Below are 19,202 nucleotides of genomic sequence, written 5' to 3'. Positions count from 1 at the left end.
AGTGCATATTATGATTATCGTATGTATTAATATTTAAAAGGCAAACTGAGTCGACCTATTCCTAGGCCAACTCTTTAGTCCAGAACGTAGGTTACAGTTGTAGTTGAGTTCTGGACTGTGAAATTTATGTGTGGAAAATGTCAACATAGTACCAGTGGTGCCAGTTAAAAGTTCACTTCGACCTCACACAATTCTTCGGTCTGACAGTTTGGAAACTCGAGTTACAGTTCCATACAGAGTATGTGAGGGGAAATTGGCTGGGTGCTGTCAATATCGGCAAAGAAATAAAGCGCAAAGAAACCTGCCAGTAGGACTTAAGCCTTAAGTGGGAGTCGGCACACAGTTTCTCTACTTCTCTTTTTTTTGGGTTCGCTTTTTTATCATTGCAATGTGTTGTTGCCTTTGCCCACGCTTCAAATGCTAATTCAAGTATTTGTAAATATCGAGCTGAACCTAGTGTCCCTCGTGCTGTTTAGCATGACATTTAACGCTGCGTTATTCCGATCGCAGGGTAGCCTTCTCCGAGATATCACAGATACATGCCCTTTATTCCCGGTGACTAATACCGAGCGCGATGCCTCACGCAGGACACACACGACGGAGCCCTCGGTCACGTTTCTCCCGTTATACCTGAGTCACCGTTATTCTTCGGCAGTGCTCTGTAATTGTACTTGGAGCAGCAGCGCACTCAGGCCACGCGCGTTTAAAGAACAAGTCGGATCACGTCTCGTCTTTATGCCCACACACAGACACACAGACACACTTCACCTGCGCGTCCACAATTGCGTTACCCCGAAGCCACCGGATAAACAAAAAAGCAAACAAAGTAAATTCAGCAGCAGCATAAACAAAGGTGGACACGCGTCGGCCACACTCCCCTGGATTAGGCCCACTATTTATCTTTCACCTTCCCCGTTGTCTTAGACTAAAAGGAGACTTGACACAATGCGTTTGTCGCTTCTCAAGCCATAAAGTGCACCACCTTAATCTACTCACTTGGTCAATTGGGGCCCAGGTCTACTGTGTTGATCCCCCCTGTGTACATGCATTGCAGCAGCCTCCACAAGTAAGCCAGCCTCAATCCTGCTGCTCCCAGGGGGAACACTTGTAGAGTACAAAGCTACCTGCCGGGTTCCAGCTTGTATTGTTTGCAAAAAATATACAATACTATTGTATTGTATTGCATTGTATTGTATTCTGTGGAGTACTATTGTAGACTATTATATTGCGTACTACTCTGTGTGTGTCTGGGTTTCTGCGTATGTGCAAATATTTTATCCTCCTGCATAATAGCCTTTTAAGACAGATTTTGCTTATCTTGTTTATTTTATCCCATTTCATTTTATCTTGGCTTCTGTTGGCCGGTGATAAGGAAAGTAATGATCTTTTTATCTATCTATCTATCTATCTATCTAGTGCATTGTATGTTATTATATCATATTGTATTTCTTTCTCTCTTTAGGTACAGTGTTCTCTATTTAAAGGAAAGTCTTCCCAATGCAAAACACCCATTGTGTTGTTGTGCTTTTACGTAATTTGCTTTGATAATGCAAATTATCAGAGAGCAGAGAGCAGAGAGCAAAACATTGGACTGAGAGAGGAGAGATGGGGTTGGGAGGTTTGTGTGTGTGTGTGTGTGTGTGTGTGTGTGTGTGTGTGTGTGTGTGTGTGTGTGTGTGTGTGTGTGTGTGTGTGTGTGTGTGTGTGTGTGTGTGTGTGTGTATGTGTGTGTGTCAGTGTGTGTATGTGAGTGTATGCATGAGCATTTGTGTGTGTTTGCTTGTGTGTCTGTCTGTGTGTGTATGTGAGTGTTTGCGTGAACATGTTTGTGTGTGTCTGTGTGTGTATATGAGTGTATGCGTGAGCACTCGTGTGTGTGTGTGTGTGTGTGTGTGTGTGTGTGTGTGTGTGTGTGTGTGTGTGTGTGTGTGTTGGTTGCAGAGGGGGTTGATCAGGTTTCTCTGCAGCTCTGTACCCTAATCCTATCTTTGCAGAAAAAAAAATTGGATTTGGAAGAACAGAGGTCCAAGTCGCCTTTGCTACCTCACTGGTAGGTGTGTGTGTGTGTGTGTGTGTGTGTGTGTGTGTGTGTGTGTGTGTGTGTGTGTGTGTGTGTGTGTGTGTGTGTGTGTGTGTGTGTGTGTGTGTGTGTGTGTGTGTGTGTGGGGGGGGGGGTTAGAATAAATACCTGAACTGGACAGCAGGGGCCAAAACACGGTGTCTTACCTGCAAATCGGTGATAGGCACAGACAGAGAGAGTTGAGAGAGGGAGAGAGAGAAGAAGAGAGGGTCGAGAGAGGCCTTTCACTCTTTCAACAGGCCAGCTCCCAGAGCAGCAAGGGCCATCCTTATCGCCAGAGACTCTTACATCTGCTGTCTACAGAGAGGCGAACACACACACACACACACACACACACACACACACACACACACACACACACACACACACACACACACACACACACACACACACACACACACACACACACACACTTGCTTTACAGGACCTCCAACACTCTCGAGTAATATCCCTCAAGTGTGTAAGGAAGGAAATGAGCGAAAACAGGCCAGGCAAGGAAAGGGAAAGAACGTCTTATTAAAGTCAAATAAAAGGAAAGCCAAGGAGCAAAGGGAGGACCGACAAGTGTACAGGAGGAGCGAGGAGTGAGGAGGTGAGGAGGTGAGGGTGCACAGCGGACAGCATGGCCTGTCAGGCGTTCACCAGCGACTCCTTCACCACGCTGGCCACCGGAGACTCTTCCCTGCCTCTCCTCATGCACCACGCCTCGGCTGGTGACTGCCTTCCGCCCCCCTCGCACGGACACAACATGATGTCCACAGGTAAGCCTGGCCCGCTGGCCCGCTGGCCCCGAGGGCCTCTGTGGATGTTGTAAATGGACGCGTGTTGGCACCGTGTGTTTAGTCAGTCGCATTTGTAGTGCAGTTCCTACCTTGAGTGGAGGCAACCCTAACCTTGAGCGATGCCTTGGTTTCGACTCCAGCTATGTTTCTCTGATGTTGCTTCTTGTCATCTCTCTGCACTTATTCTGTCCTTGACTCTTGTCCTCTCCTCTCCTCTCCTTTCTTCTCTTATTTTTTTTCTTGTGCACACAGTGCTTAATAGAGTACTTTACAAATGTAACGTGGCAAGATCAGGGTCACAGATTGCCTTTAGTTCAGTAATGTTGTGATGTTGCCAAAGCATTAGTTCCATTATTCCACTCCTCTGTGGGTTTCAGGAACGGTCAAAGAGCAATGCAGTGCAGAGCAAAGAATAGATGAGTGCCTCTTATGCCGGTAGAAATGTAGGAAGCGAGAGTTTGCCTTACAGAGAGTATATGTATAGTGGTGGGTAAACCCCTGACTCACTGCAATGCAGTCTTCATTAGAAATGCCCCTAATGATTTCTGTTGTCTTGTATTGATAACATAACATTGATAAGTTACCCTAATGAGGTCTCCCTGGTATCCTGGGCTGAACAAACAAAAGTAAGAAACAAACTTTTAGAAAGTGCATTTGAGAACGTGGGGGCCCAATGCTGAAGACTCAATGTTCCGAACTTTCTTAACAGTCAGGTTGTGGGGGCTGTGAAATGCTAGGACATCAAAATTTAGCTGGAATTATGTAAATGCCTCCAATCAGCATATTTAGTCGGGCTGTTTCTGCTCCGTGGGTAATTAGTTTGTTATCAGCCTGTCAAACCTGACACGGTATTCTCTTTTCTACAGGATGTGAAACCGTCCGTACCGACCTGAGCTCCCCTTGCATTGTCCCCGCTAAGAATAGAATAATTAGAACAGGCAGCACACAGTATGTCCTTCATTATGTTATTATGCTGGGGGTTTTCTTACCCTTTCAGGTGTTCAACCGGAATTGACAAGTGCGTTGTTGTATGCCATGTGATAACACACAGAAACCTAATGATGATACCGTTCTCTGTGAGCAAACTATCGTCACTGTCTGTCCTGCGCTGAAACATCTGTCACCCGTATCATTGGTGGAAATCACTTTGTTGTATCATTTTATGCAGAATTAAGTATCCAGTAGTAAACCATAGCAAAATAGCTCTATGGTCTTTGGGAATGGACATTTTGTAAAGTACGGGTATGTAGTATCACTGTTATGATGATTCCGAAAGACAGAAGTCAGACAAAAGTTAGCCATTGTTTACATTTGTGGCAGGCGCAATGAAGTAAACATATGCTACTTCAGCCCCCTCATGCCGCTCTATTTCTGCCTCCCCCCCTGTCTCATCCGTGAACCCCCCCCCCCACAGTACCCTCTGGCCTGTCCCTGGTGCAGTCCTCCAAGCACTCCCACATGCACCTCGCCACCTCCGCCCTCGGCAACGCTCTTAGCAATGGACCCCCTGCCCTGCACTACCCCGTAACCCCGTGTCACTATGGCAACCAGCAGGCCACCTACGGCATGATGGCAGGTGACTTGGTGATGGTGATGGTGGTGGTGACGATGATGAAGAGGATAATGATGATGATAATGATGATGATGATGATGTGATAATGGAGATTCATTTTTATAATGATGGTGGTGTTGGTTCCAAGGAACATTCATACACAGACGATGACATCCAAGCACTTGTGAGACATAATAATAAGGATGTAGGGGGATTTATTGGGGAAAACGAGTTAAAAAAATGTATCCAAATTAAATGCATGAATGCTGGTATTGGTCATACAGTGATGAAGGTGATCATGACTATGGTTTTTATTCAGCACAGGAGATGCTCTCAGCCAGTATTTCCCAGACCCGAATACTACAGACCTGCAGTGTCCCTCACCCTAACATGGTTAGCGGAGCAAATACACTACAAGGTAAACTCTCTCTCTCTCTCTCTCTTTCTATATCTCGCTTCTCTTTCTTTATCTATGTCTCTATTCTCTTTTATTCATTTTTCCCTCCTCCCCCTCTCTTTCCCTCTTCTCTCTCTCTTTTTCTATCTCTAACTCTCTGGCTATATCTCTCTTCTCTTTCTCTCACTTTTTATCTTCTCTCTCTCTTTCCCTCTCTTTCTCTCTCTCTCTCTCTCTCTCTCTCTCTCTCTCTCTCTCTCTCTCTCTCTCTCTCTCTCTCTCTCTCTCTCTCTCTCTCTCTCAATCTATATATCTCTCTCTCACCTCTCTCTCTCACGCACTGATTTCACACTCTTTCTGACTTAGTGTCTGACTTTATTTCACACCTCTCTTTTCATGTAAGCACAATATTGAACACATCAGTAGGCGTAGTGCTAAAATGGTACAAAATGTGCTAGAGGGCCTCATCTAAAAATATATGAAAGAAGTGAAAATGTGGTTTCAAACAACATCTAATACAATTTTCTCAATATGAATATATTTCTGCTCGGGTGTTATGACAAGTACCTCCGAAAGCTTTTAATAATTATTGAAAGGTTCGTTTTGTATTCATTGTTTGTATTTTACCACACATCGGACGCACTTACACTACATCAACCACAAGAGGGCGCTATCACACAAGTGGGGAAAGGAATCCCAGGTCAAAGCGGCGCAGAACCGATTAAATGTAGCTTTCCCAGATCCTGATACCGGTTCAAAGACCGAGAGTGATGTCACCGTGTGCTTTAACTTTGAATCCAATAAAAGCACTGGGGGAGTCCTGTCCATTTCTCTTACAAATTGCCTACCTATTCACCACAATTTTCCCCGCTCTTCCGTCTGATTTGGGGACCTGTTTTGGGCCAGGGTTTATTTGTTTCTTCTAGTCCTCCTCCATTCTACCTCCACCTTTCTAAAAACAAGAATCACTCAATGCTCTTATTTAATCATTAACATTTAGCTGTATATTGCAATGAACCACACATTCACCATTTGGTTCTAATCTCTAATTAATTTGTCAATATTCATACAATTCTTTTTGTCATAATGTTCAGAATTATTTGATCTGTATATCTGATTATTTTAATTAAAATATGCAGAATGATTTCACCTGTTTAGCAAATGCATTCCTATGCCATCTATTGACAAGGCACCACAATGTGTGTCCCTCTTTCTAGGTTCCCTAGCTCCTTGCTTGTATAAGTTTCCAGAACATGGAGGTCTGAGCAGCGGCTCTTGCACCTTGAACCACGGTTTCCCCTCCCTGCCGCCAGCCTTGCTCTCAGACGAGCTTCACGTCCTAGGGGACGTGAAGGCCTGTGCAGACCTCCAAAGAAGAACCGGTTCCAGACCCCCTGAAGAACACCCCACTGTGGACTCGCCCCAGATCAGAGAGCTGGAGAGGTTTGCCAATGACTTCAAGCTGCGCAGGATCAAACTGGGTACATACGATTGAATGTTAACAACATGCATGTGTGTTCAGTGTATTAACTTTGCACGTTAAGTGATATTGTGTTTCCTATTACCGACCTTTATTCAAGCTACTATTCAAGAAGGCTACATTGTACAGGTGCCTTTGTGTGTGTGTGTGTGTGTGTGTGTGTGTGTGTGTGTGTGTGTGTGTGTGTGTGTGTGTGTGTGTGTGTGTGTGTGTGTGTGTGTGTGTGTGTTTATTGTGTGTGTGTGTGTGTTAGGATGATTTATCATCATCCTAACTTTTATTTAAGTTAGAAGATTTATATTAGCCCACTTGAAAGTCATTTTGGAATGCTGATTACCAAGCCAGTGGTGATCAGAATGGAAATATATGCCAAAAGTAGTCTTTATATGCCAGTTTTGAAGGGTCTTTGTAAATTCAGCATGTAATGTATTTAACAAAAAAAAGATCAGCTGAGTGCAATAATGTAAACACCAAAAAGAAAAAGGTTCAAAGAAAATTAATGAATTAATTATTAACGGAGGTTGTGATCGCCCACTCAATGTGATTATATAATATATTTTCTTTTGTGTTTGTGTGTGTGTGTGTGTGTGTGTGTGTGTGTGTGTGTGTGTGTGTGTGTGTGTGTGTGTGTGTGTGTGTTTTGCATGTACTTGCGTGTGCTCGTGCGCAGGATACACCCAGACCAACGTGGGTGAGGCTTTGGCAGCTGTGCACGGCTCCGAGTTCAGTCAGACCACCATCTGTCGCTTCGAGAACCTCCAGCTCAGCTTCAAGAACGCCTGCAAGCTGAAGGCCATTCTGGCTAAATGGCTGGTGGAGGCCGAACAGGCTGGTGGTGAGAGAAACCCACACACACACATGTGCACACACACATTTACTCACTCACGCACGCACACACACACACACACACACACACAGACAGACACACACGCACACATGTACATACGCATCTATGCACGTGATTGAAAATGAATGATTGTGTTGTGTACCTCCTCTAGCCCTATATAATGAGAAGATGGGCATGAATGAACGCAAGAGGAAGCGCAGAACCACTATCAGGTAACAACCAATGCGGTATAATGACATGTCTGATGAGACAAGATGTTGAAATCTGGTCATATAATGACATAATGTCATAAAATGATGGTATAATGAAGGTATAGTCTTACTTTGTTCTCACCAATTCTCCCCTCCCCCCCTACCTGCCCCCCCCCCCCACACACACACACACACACACACACACACACACACACACACACACACACACACACACACACACACACACACACACACACACACACACACACACACACTCACACACTAAGGCCCAATCCCATTTCTACCCATTACCCCTTCCCCTTACCCCTTCAAAACAAGGGGGAGGGGTAAGGGGAAGGGGTAAGGGGTAGAAATGGGATTGGGCCTAATCATCCTCTTCTCTCTCCTAGTATGGGAGCAAAGGAGGCTTTGGAGCGCAGCTTCATGGAGAAGAGCAAGCCCTCTTCACAGGAGATCCTGCGCATGGCTGAGGGACTGCACCTGGAGAAGGAGGTCGTCCGCGTGTGGTTCTGTAACCGCCGGCAACGGGAGAAGCGAGTGAAGACGAGCCTCCACCTTAGCTGCTACCTGTCTAAAGAGAGCCAAGGCTGTAGGTAGCAACACATGAGGCATAGAAAAGGGAAGTATAAAACATGGCGTATAGTGGCAGGGTTTCAATGCTCACTGGGTAATGCATTGTATGTCCCATTTCACTTTTTTGGGGAAAAAATACTAGCCCTACGAATTCATTTGGCGACCAATTTCACGTAGATAATAGCCTATCAAGCTAGGATCTACCATCAAAATCATGTGATAATAAGTGGTTTTGGTAAAGGAATGTGCTCAGGAACGTCATCAAATCAGCACTCGATTTTTATCCTAAATACAAATGCTAAATTGGTTTTCCAATCCAGCCAAGTGTGGGGAAAATCAAAGAAATTCACCCGAGAATTGCAACGTAATCCGAAGGGGACGCCACTTCACTCTCCATCCCTATTGTTTTTAAACAGCAGCTAATAGCCTCATCTGAGGCCACCTTGTTTGCGGCCGTCATGTTTAAAATACTCTCTATATGTTTGGTAGGCCTATTTTAAGATGTAATTATGTATAGAAAGACTCCTTCAATGCTTTTAGTTTTCTGAATGTGTATGCAAAATATACATTTAATCTGAAATGTTAGCAGGAAACCAGGTGGGGGCAGCAAACACCCACATATGGCAATGCTGCATCGTTGTGCCTTTATCAAATTCTACAAATACTATGTCAAACCTGTGTTTCAACTAACATTTTTGAGAAGCTAGGATACTACTTTTTAGAGAGAAGTGAAAGATATACAACACTCTACGCCTTTATGACTTTGATGTGACTTTGACATAATATATTTTACTATTTAATCTTGTACTTTATATTTTTATCCCAACAGATTTACACTCCTGTTTGACTTTGTGATTCAGAAGTTCCAAGGCTACCTCTTTACGAATAATTGAAAAAGAAAATACAAGTGTAGTGTCTTTTATATCAAGTGCCTATGATGCTCTGTTGAAGAAATTTGGAATTGTTTTCAGAAAAAAAATCTGATGTACGCTATGACAATCTATTTATTTGATATATAATATATTGCATCGAACCATTCCTATTGCGTGCTTTCTTGTATTTATTGACTGATTGATTGTAGTGGAATGGTGATCTGAGGGAATGTTCTGCCACGCTTGACAGGAGAGATCTAAATAAATGATTTGTTGCCACGACGACAAGACAGAGATTACAGCAGGCAGGCAGTCAGGTATGTCTGACCTGGATTTTGATTTGATTGATACAAACCACATGTCACAAGTTCAACACTACAATATACAATACAATACAACTAGAGACCAGTGATGTGTCCTTCTTGGCAGAACTAGTTTTCTCGTTCTTCTGTGAACACCAACAATGTCTTTTTGTATGTGTTGCATTTTTTTTTTTTTATCCCTCTGTAGATTTCCCTCATAAAGCAACTGCGTTGATGTATTTGTGGATGTCATGATGATTAAATAAAAAATAAAAATGTTGGATGATGAAGGATTCAATTCAACCGTGTTCCCCCTGCACCCACGTCTTGAAGGTACCCATGAATAAATGCATTAAAGAAAGGAGATATTTTTATGGGACATTCCCATATGAGCCGTTATAACTGGGGTATCATACATTAATAATGTTTCCTTCATAAAATATAGGGGAGACCCAAAGTCAGACACACACTGTTGTGCATCTGTAAAACAAACCACCTCAAAAACATGCACGTTAACACCCCTGGCCTGCCCATAAGCAAGGCAAGTGCACTACCCCCTGGAGTTGGTTCCTGGGTGCTGCTCTTGTGAGGCAGGCAGCCAATTGCTCATAGCTCCTAGCATAGGATGGGTTAATGCACAGAATGATAGTCCTCATGGGTATTTACAAGGATATCGTATCAAGGTGTTGCAGGAGGTACAGGCCCCATTGGGGAAACATGCACATCACTGGTAGCTACCGCAGCGACTTACAGTACAGCGACAAGAAAGGACAGACCAGCAAATTGTACATGAAGAAGTTTTATTCTTTATAAAAGCCATAAACCCTTAATAGAGTCACTGTACAATGGCATAGGACCGTACATACAGTAGTTTACAAGGAAAGTAAAATACAAATAATATAATGATAGTTACATTTCAATCAAGACAGCCCCCAAGCTGTTTCCAGTTTCAACATAAGGTCTGGGCTATTACTGCAGTAGTCCCTTCTGCTGCGCAACAGTGTGGGGGACGGCAGTGATGTCCTTGAGGCTTATAATGTACAGAATCCAATATACAATGTACAACGCCAGACACATGCAGTCTCATCATCGTTGAATTTGGCAAAAGAAAAATAAATAAACGAAAGCAACATCCCAGGGAATTGAGGAACACCCATATCTATGTATTTCTTGTCTGTGTAACCATTTCCTCATTATATACCATCCAAAAAAAACGAAAAAATAAACAAAAAAGGAGGAAGAAAAAGCTAGGATTGATAAGAGCAAATCTCCTGAATCACAGTGTCATTTTAAGAGTTACACTTCGTTCACTGCTTTTATTGGGGTCGTGTTGAGTAGGAGCGAAGAAGGCTTTTTAGTCAACAAATGAAGCAATGAAGGGATCATATCAACGACAATGCCTGAGAGCGGTCATCGTAGGTCACACACAGGTGTCGCTCGTAACACTAATTAGGTGGGCTGCTTCCTTTATGTACCAGGGCACGGGTGGAGACCCCACTAGGGAAGAAAAAATGACGCTACCTCCGCCCTTGTATGTAAAATGAGCAGACCCATAATTAGTGTTATAAGAGACACCTGCGTTTCACTCAATTATACAAATGGAGACAAATCACTTAGCCAATTACTTTGGAGAATAAAAACACATTTCTAAGTATTAATGACCTTGTTCTATTTGTCAGAAGCAGGAAACTGTTTGTTTTTAACTACTACTTCCAAGTAATTAGTGAACAAGTGATTAGTGTTTGGACAAGATGGTGAAAAGAAGCTAAAATCATTGTTGGTTTATCACCCGATTTACCCATATTAATCTATCTATCGATCTATAAATAATAAAGTTGTTGTGCAAAGGCCTTACCCTTAGCCCTAGGGCATTGATGTCATTAGTTCTTACACTAGCCTATGTCAAGAGTCATTTCAACTCCTTTGGTTATAGTAGCGTACCTAAGGATGGTTAGAAACAGCAGTTGTTAGGGGTTTACAGGCTATATATTTTGGGTTTGCAACGCTACATACTGAGGCATGGACATTAAAAAGGTCACTTTAGTAGGGGTAAGTGATGCTTAGATGTAGGAGTTTAAATGAGAAAACATCATATCATCATATGTTCATCCCTATCAAACCAGAGAACGTAATCTCTCATTCGACCGAAATTTGGAAAATTTGCCAAAAACGTATATCTATGGGAATGTTTGAATCAAAGAAAAGTTGACCTTTATTTGAACACAGACGATTGGAGAAGGGTCTTTTCATGGTCTAGTTCAACACCTGCAGTTGGTTCACATTCAGGCTTGGACTAGGTCATTATAAATATTGTTTTGCATAAAACAAAATCATATGTTCTCCTCCAATGTCTAAGGCAAAATGACCCTGTGTGCGTGTGTGTGTATGTGTGTGCATGTGTGGTAAGAGGTACATTTCTCCTCTGTTTGTTTGAGAAGATATGTGCATGCACATGTGTGTGTGCTTGTATGTGTGTGCTTGCGTGTGCGTGGGCTTGTGTGTGTGTTAGTCGACTCCCAGAGCTCGGAGCTGTCTCTCGATCTCCTCGTCTGAGATCGTGTCCTGTTTAGAGGAGGCGGCTTCTGGTAGGCTCCTCCCTGCTGCCGGGGCTCTTACCATCTTGAACACAAAAATACACAACAAATACCATCAGGTCCAAGCAGACTACACACCACACCGACACACACTCACAGGTTTAGCCCTTAAGGGGTTGTCAAAATCCACTTTTATCCGGGCTTGCTAAATGTGTGGCTGGCCCAATCTGCTCCACATTCTATACTACTGGGAAAGAAATAGGAAATCTTGCTTCAGGGATAAATCAACATATTGGATAGGTCCATTTCAAAATGCACACATTTGGCGTGTAGCCTTTACACATGTTACAGCTGAATAACAACACCAGTAGCGTGCCTCATAATCAGAAGGCAGTCGGCGGGAACATTTGATGAATTATACTATTACTATCCTTTTGGGGTGTTGAGAAGACTTTGCTTTCCAGCTATTTCGTTATGCATGGCTACCTATTGTGAAGGGTAATGACCCGTAGAGGCCTCCAGGTGGCGCAAGACTGACAACAGATGGCCAGTGTGGGGCTGCCCTATAGACACAGACAGGGCTTAGGGCTGTGGCAGCTGCCAGAGTGGGGAAGCCATTTGGGGAACGACATGTGGCTGTTTGTCTTCTATTGTCCATCTTCCCCGTTGAGTTTGTGACCATCCTATTCACATAGACTACATCCCTTCCCTCTGGTAACGCTTTCAAGGTACCGGGAATAAAAACAAGCAGATACAAGCACTCTTGTTCCAAACCGCTCTTGGCTTATTCAGTAGATAGGCATTCAAACTTTACTTTTGTTTTACTTTTTAAGACCTTAAGTCTAGTCGTGATGATGTGTGCATCATGGCCTGTTCTTAAAGTCGCAATGTGTAAGATTGAGCCCCCCCTGTCCCCCATCCCCCACCAGTTTGTAGCCCGGAAAATTTCAGCATTCAAAAAACTCAACAACAGTGCAGTTCAAATCTAACTGGCTGTGCACCTGTGTGACGCAAACTACCGTGACTCCCACTCGCGTTAACCTGCGAGAGTGGGAGTAGCGTCCGTATGCTGATTGGACGTCGTCATTTTGAATTTAAACAAAGTATTACGTCAGCTCTGCCTCACACACAACAAAGTGCTGTCGAGCAGGTCCTATTGATTAGTTGATAGGAGGCGTTGCACCATCCTATGCCAAATGTCAACACGCGCTGTGGCTGAGGGAATGGGGCGCTACGAGATATGAGAATACACTATAGAGGATGGAAAAGTTTGTCTGAGATGATACTGAAAGATAAGAGAGCGTAGAGAGACGGCAGCGAAGGCGTTGCCTCCTGCTGGTCCGACCCATAGTGACACCAGACCGGTCGTTTTCCTCACCTTTCCTGAGATCTCGATGCCGATCTCATCCAGCACCTGGTTGACAATGTCCTGAGATTCTTCTTCGTCGCCGGAGGCATCGAAGATCTCGTCCAACGTGTCGTTGACTTTGGAGGGACAGAGGAAGGGGAGGGCGGTAAAAACAGGTCAATGAGCAGAGGCCAATGAACTGAGAGTTGGAGTTTACCTACCGTTGGCGCTGTTTTTTTGAAAAATGCTGCCTGTGTGTGTGCGCGCGCGCGTGTGTGTGTGTGTGTGTGTGTGTGTGTGTGTGCTTACTCATTTCCTCGGTCATGCCCATCTTCATGTTTTCTTTCTGGAAGTCCTGCATGGTTTTCAAGGTCTTCTGTGGATCCATCTTCTTATTCACAGCCTGCATCGTCTGCACAAATCCACACACACACACACACACACACACACACACACACACACACACACACACACACACACACACACACACACACACACACACACACACACACACACACACACACACACACACACACACACACACCATTATTGAATGTTTGACAGCCGGCGAGCATGTCACATGGCAGTGAATCTTTCACCATTCCTGGAGTCAGATAGTGTTTCTTTGTGTTTCCCCGTTCACTGCCTTGGTTAACCAGCCAGTGAATACTGATTCGGGTCCTCTTAATGCATTGCTCTAACCTAAAGTACCTAACACTAGTCAATTTTAATCAAATAATTAACAAACTGAGGTGGAGATGGAGATGCGTGTTGCAGCTCTTCATAGGCCATTAACCAGGAGGAGCCTAATGGGATTTGACAAGGCAACGTTTGATCAGCAGCTAGATTCCCTTCTCGCTACATCCATCTTTGGTACGCTATGGGCAAACAGGAGTGCTACAAGAATAGGCTTAAAAGACATGGACCCGGTCACACATTAGAAAACAAGTTAAATATTCACGGTGATAATTATGACATGATGCCATGGACAATATTTCCGAACCCTAGTAACAACAATAATAACTCTCCCGTTGCCCATAACACAATGCCCCATGGGTGGGAAGGGACTATTTCTGGAGACATTAGAAGACTAATTAGAAGAGTCTCGGAGGAGTTTTTACAACTAGGTTACCCAATCTGCCTGGTGGTGCCCATTTAACTCTTTGTAAATGCATTTTTTTCCCCCCAAAAAAGATAAAAAGGTAATTATGTTTCTTTGAAGTCAGACAAGATCTGTCCCGCCTCGAGTGAGAAACAGCAGCAGTGGAGAACAACGGCCTGATGAAGTGAACGTGATCCTTGAAACTCTCTACCATTACAAAAAGGCAAACCCTATTACTTTTTTGGGCCTTTAAACTAAAAACAGTTGGTTACATTAAAATGCCTGCAATCAAAAACTCGGAAACTAACCCTCACCACAGAACCAGTGGAGCGTTCACTTACCTTTGCGGTGGTGGCCATAGCGCCTGCCATCTTCATTTGGGAGTTCATGACCTTGGCCTGCGTTGACATGGAGGTCACCTTGGAGCTGACGGCGTACGTCCGGTTCTTCTGCTTCCTTAGCTGGACCAGCTGCTTGGCCAGGATCTTGCACGCCTCGCGGTTTCCACTCTTGGCCATTTTCTTGATCTCCGCTTCCTAGATTTGGGTTAGCGTTTAGTTGACATACTGTGTCATACATCAGAAAGGTCCATTGTGTAATACACATTACCAACACCAATGCTGGTACTGTGATGTAATGATGCTCCTTTTCCACATTGGACACTGGAAGATAATACACCTCTACTCTATTAGATCATTTGTAACCTTTAGATGGCAGGAAACATCCATTAAACACATTCAGCTTGTAGGTTAACATTAAGTCATCCAAATAATTCAGGAGTCTGGTCTATTGACATTGTGTATAACTAAACAAACAACCAATATGTGTCCAAACCTGCAAGCAAGTGCATCCTTTTAGATCTAGTAAACATTGCTAAACATAATGGTGCCCCCAGAGAGTGTGCGTGTGTGTGTGTGTGTGTGTATGTCTGTGTGTGCGTTTCCCTAGAGAGGTGAGCATGGCTGCAGGCTACCGTGAGGCTGGCCAGACCTCAGACCGCAGCAACAGCAGAAATTACATTTGTCTCTTTACACACACACACACACACACACACACACACACACACACACACACACACACACACACACACACACACACACACACACACACACACACACACACACACACACACACACACAAAATGCTTCAGGCTTGTCCCATCTCTGCCTACTAAGCACATCCGGAGACTCTAAACGATATCTAGCAGTGAAAACTATTCCCCTGAAAGACGACCATAGAAAAGATAATAAGTCCAGCTCCAATGAACTCCTGAATATATGAACGCTGAAAAGAGACCAAAGAGACGGGAACTCGGGGGGGATCGGCTACTGATAGAAGAGTGCCGCGCATTGTTTATGGTCTTGTCCGGTGGAACTGCAGGGAGTAGATGGGCTGAGAATAGGGTGTTCGCTGTACGCACGGGGGAGGAGAGACATTTATATAGAGCTCTGCCCGGAAACACTGACGGGAGAACTGAGACGAGTCTGCCAAAAGCTTGAGTGCTTCCTTTGACCCAAGCAGAGAAGATGGTTTATTGCTGATGCAAAAAAAAAAAACGCTTCTCAAACGTGGCTTTCTTGCCAAACGCTTTTGGGGGGGCGTGTCCTCAGGCAGGTCGCACATTTGCCCGCACTTTTTTTTCTTCATGCAGAAAGTCTTGCCTGCCTGGAGGACTGGAGAAAGTCATTATGCTGAAGTACGATAAAGGAACTTCTCTTATTTTACACTGGAATCTTTCATTCAGATGATAACATAAACCAAAAGCTTTAACCAAAATTTGACTAATTAGCAGACGGCAGTAATAAGGCGGCCGAATTGGCTTCCCTGTGGAGATAATTATGCCCTGTCTGGTGTTGGTTTTACGCAGCAGAGAAAAGAGGGGCTGGCAAATGAGGAAAGGTCTTTTCATCTTTTAGCAATGGGAAATATCCAATTCTATTGTTGAATGTAGCATATTGGTCACACTCTGTGTGTGGGCCTGGGTGCATGCTTGGTGTCCATACACATTGTGTCGCCAACACACACACACACACACACACACACACACACACACACACACACACACACACACACACACACACACACACACACACACACACACACACACACACACACACACACACACCTCATATTGTTACACACTCGAAAGCTTTGAGTGAATCATGTTGCATTGCACTACAGATGATATCCGGAATAGAAAGTGAATTTGGACAATGTTTGACTCTGGTTTTATATAGCATACATATTGATGCAATATGTAGAAATACATGAAGGATGCCTTGGGATGTTCCATTTATCCGTAGAGGTAGGAGTGTCTGCATTTGTGCATGTGTTACCATTTGCTTCTCTTGTTTCTCCAGCGCTGTTCTGTCTCTGGTGATTTGCCTCTGAGTACCACGCAGCTCCTTCGTCTGCTCTTTGATGAGGTCTACAGACAGACAGACGGACAAAAGATGGAATGCAACAGGATCAATTGCTTTATGCATTGTGAGCAAGCACATTGTGTGAATCATCTCGGCTGCTTAAAACTAGCAAGGTTCTATTAACCTGAAGATGAGGATTTTTTTTGTATCAGATCTATCGGATAAATGTGCAAAGAATAATGCATGTAGGAAGGTAAGGAAACAATAACTGTCAGTCATACAGTAAAGTCATGAGCTCATGCATGTCCCCAAGTCACTCATTCAACCGTGCTTTATGAGCAATACTCAAGCAGTTTCTCTGATAAAACACACCCTGTGCGGGTTATTACCTGTGTGTCACATTCAAACCTAGGGGAACACAAACACCAACAGACACACACACCCACAGCTGGGTGATAGTCACAAAATCCATTATTCAAATAACTTTGAGTCAGACAAGAGAACTGTGTTCAAGTGGTTATGGGCTGAGGCATTCGTCAAATATAACTTTGATTGTATACTTAAAGAAGAAATACATAATATTAAGAAATGTAAATGTTCATTATAATATGATATGTATAAAGTATAAATAATATGATAACCTTTAGTAGGAAACATCACTGAAGAGTGAATTCATTCAGAAGTGGTCTAAAATGTTGATTAGCCAATTTTGAAACATAAAACCAAAATAAAGACACATAAAATGTAGAATAAAATCATTGGAAAACATTACAATTGTTCATAATAAACATGATGTTTGGCAACCCAATCAAACATTGCCATAACACTTAGGAGGAAAAAGATAATAGTGATGAAAGATAACGTCAAAATACACAAACGACTGCTAAAGCTGCCTTGCTTGACCCAAAAAGCCAAAACGCCAACACATCTCGACGGCCTGTCTGTCTGCACAGGTGTGTCCTATCGCACGCCGCCACTGCGCCTGCGTATGGCTGGACCACTTGTGAGAATGGAGTCTGAATACGTACAACGTGACGTAGACACCATGAGTGTGATCGTACAAATACATGGGATCTTAAACCCCCCCCCCCACTCCACAACTCATAACGGCGCCCCTCAAACCCGACGCCTCGGATGGTACGAAACTGGGCGAGTTCCATAGACCCCCCCATCCTCCCTGGCACAATATGCAAAGAAGATGGGGGCGAGAGGTGTGTCCGTGTCCAGACGCTGAGTAAATGGGGAAAGGGAGTTGGTCGACTCGTCAACGGATCGGCTTTGAGCGGGCGGCATAATGCGGTAAGCCTCTCGATGGGGGAAACTTGAATGGGAAAAGTGATGGGAGGTGTGTTTGTGGGTGTGGTGGTGGGTTTTGGTGGGGTTTTTATGCTGTGAATTGATCTTAGGAAAAACATAGCAGGGAGATTGATTGCCTAAATACAATTTAATTTGATTGGATTTTGACTGAATGTTAAAAGTGTAAGAGCGTATCCCATGTGTCAGTATAATATGACTAAATTATCACAAAAAAAAGAAGTTAACTCTATGGACCAAATGTATGCATACCAATACCATCATTATTTTTTACCTCTGGAATATATTTAAATTAGTTCAATAAATCAGTATTTTTATTACTGTATGACACCGAATATGATTGATGTTGACATGTACCATAACTGGGTAGTGCAAAGGGCCATGACCATAAGTAATGGATAGTGGTTTGTGTAAACCACTTTTTTCTAAAAATCTGCACTAGGAACTACCAACTTCCTAACAACCCACACACATTCTAATTCAAACACAATCGCACACACACACACACACACACACACACACACACACACACACACACACACACACACACACACACGAAAAGTATTTCTCATATTTATTTTTTTCTCTTTCACACACTTGAATAGAAACTTTTCCCAATGTCCACCCATTGACATATGTTGTACGCTTAGCATTCAGGAAAGCAGATAGCTAGCTGATAAGCTTACTGCTACCCCACACAAAACAGCTACCCAGTTGGCATCAGCTATAGTGTTACAAATAGTTACACTACATCATAGTGTGTTTGTGACTATATATAGCATTTCACGACTCCGGTGCCACCATGAACGAGACTATCAATGTAAGTGGTTTATGAAACCAACCATGAAGACGGATAGAGACTGGATTTTGAACATGGCTAGGGAACAGGTTAAACTGGGTGTGCTGTTGTCATGAGATTAACAAGGCATCCCAGCCAGGCTAAAAATAAGTGAGCTAGCATGTTATTAATCGAGCAAAACTCACCGTCAGCTGTCTTCTTCTTGAAAAGCGAGGCCATGGCGATACGATACGACTACGTTAGTACAATTTACACTTAAATATATTTAAAATGTCTAACACAAAAGCCGAGCTGCCGAGACAAAGTGACAGCTCCTGTAATCAACACTAGATTTCCTGGTTTACTTTCTGTGGGTTGTTCCTCTCTCTCTGCGACCGGTTCACATGACTTCCCCCTCTGACGTCACGGCGAAACCCTTTTGGTGCAATACTGAACAGGCCTTCAGGGGGCGCTGCCATTCTTATTCACCAAATGTTAATACAAATTTGCACGGCAAGAGCCGTAGTCAAATAGGTCAGGGAATAGGTCAAACACATTGTTGCGGTACATTTACCGGAATATTTAATCCAATTGATATTTTAATTGGATGTATATAATCCATTATATTGTGCAGTTATGCTTAGAATTCGGTGTAATAATATATAA

At 43.5% G+C, this 19,202-nt stretch overlaps 2 protein-coding genes across 2 annotated transcripts; one reads left to right on the top strand and one right to left on the bottom strand.

Annotated features, from left to right (window-relative positions):
* The first annotated feature begins 2,215 nt into the window (after nucleotides 1–2,215).
* On the top strand, nucleotides 2,216–10,312 carry pou1f1 (POU class 1 homeobox 1). The gene is made up of 7 exons (XM_030343642.1): nucleotides 2,216–2,841; nucleotides 4,277–4,438; nucleotides 4,734–4,832; nucleotides 6,029–6,292; nucleotides 6,962–7,126; nucleotides 7,290–7,350; nucleotides 7,740–10,312. The coding sequence occupies exons 1-7, from the start codon at nucleotides 2,703–2,705 to the stop codon at nucleotides 7,945–7,947; spliced, it is 1,098 nt and encodes a 365-aa protein (XP_030199502.1). The 5' UTR covers nucleotides 2,216–2,702; the 3' UTR covers nucleotides 7,948–10,312.
* Nucleotides 9,881–18,945, bottom strand: chmp2ba (charged multivesicular body protein 2Ba). The gene is made up of 6 exons (XM_030343641.1): nucleotides 18,743–18,945; nucleotides 16,418–16,509; nucleotides 14,423–14,617; nucleotides 13,289–13,391; nucleotides 13,010–13,116; nucleotides 9,881–11,716 (listed from the first exon to the last, which is right to left on the bottom strand). The coding sequence occupies exons 1-6, from the start codon at nucleotides 18,774–18,776 to the stop codon at nucleotides 11,603–11,605; spliced, it is 645 nt and encodes a 214-aa protein (XP_030199501.1). The 5' UTR covers nucleotides 18,777–18,945; the 3' UTR covers nucleotides 9,881–11,602.
* Between the last annotated feature and the right edge of the window lie 257 nt (nucleotides 18,946–19,202).

Source organism: Gadus morhua, chromosome 20, assembly GCF_902167405.1.
Source record: "Gadus morhua chromosome 20, gadMor3.0, whole genome shotgun sequence".
NCBI lineage: Eukaryota > Metazoa > Chordata > Actinopteri > Gadiformes > Gadidae > Gadus > Gadus morhua.
The sequence above is the reverse complement of the archived record's forward strand: the minus strand, read 5'-3'. Positions and strand labels throughout refer to the sequence as shown.

Bases quoted from the DNA above. Each gene is read 5' to 3' on its own strand.
- pou1f1 (XM_030343642.1), top strand. From the start codon at position 2,703: ATGGCCTGTCAGGCGTTCACCAGCGACTCCTTCACCACGCTGGCCACC. The intron at 2,842-4,276 runs GTAAGCCTGGCC...CCCCCCCCACAG, and splicing joins ACACAACATGATGTCCACAG to TACCCTCTGGCCTGTCCCTG. The intron at 4,439-4,733 runs GTGACTTGGTGA...GTTTTTATTCAG, and splicing joins CACCTACGGCATGATGGCAG to CACAGGAGATGCTCTCAGCC.
- chmp2ba (XM_030343641.1), bottom strand. From the start codon at position 18,776: ATGGCCTCGCTTTTCAAGAAGAAGACAGCTGACG. The intron at 16,510-18,742 runs GTGAGTTTTGCT...GTCTGTCTGTAG, and splicing joins CAAGAAGAAGACAGCTGACG to ACCTCATCAAAGAGCAGACG. The intron at 14,618-16,417 runs GTAACACATGCA...ACCCAAATCTAG, and splicing joins AGAAACAAGAGAAGCAAATG to GAAGCGGAGATCAAGAAAAT.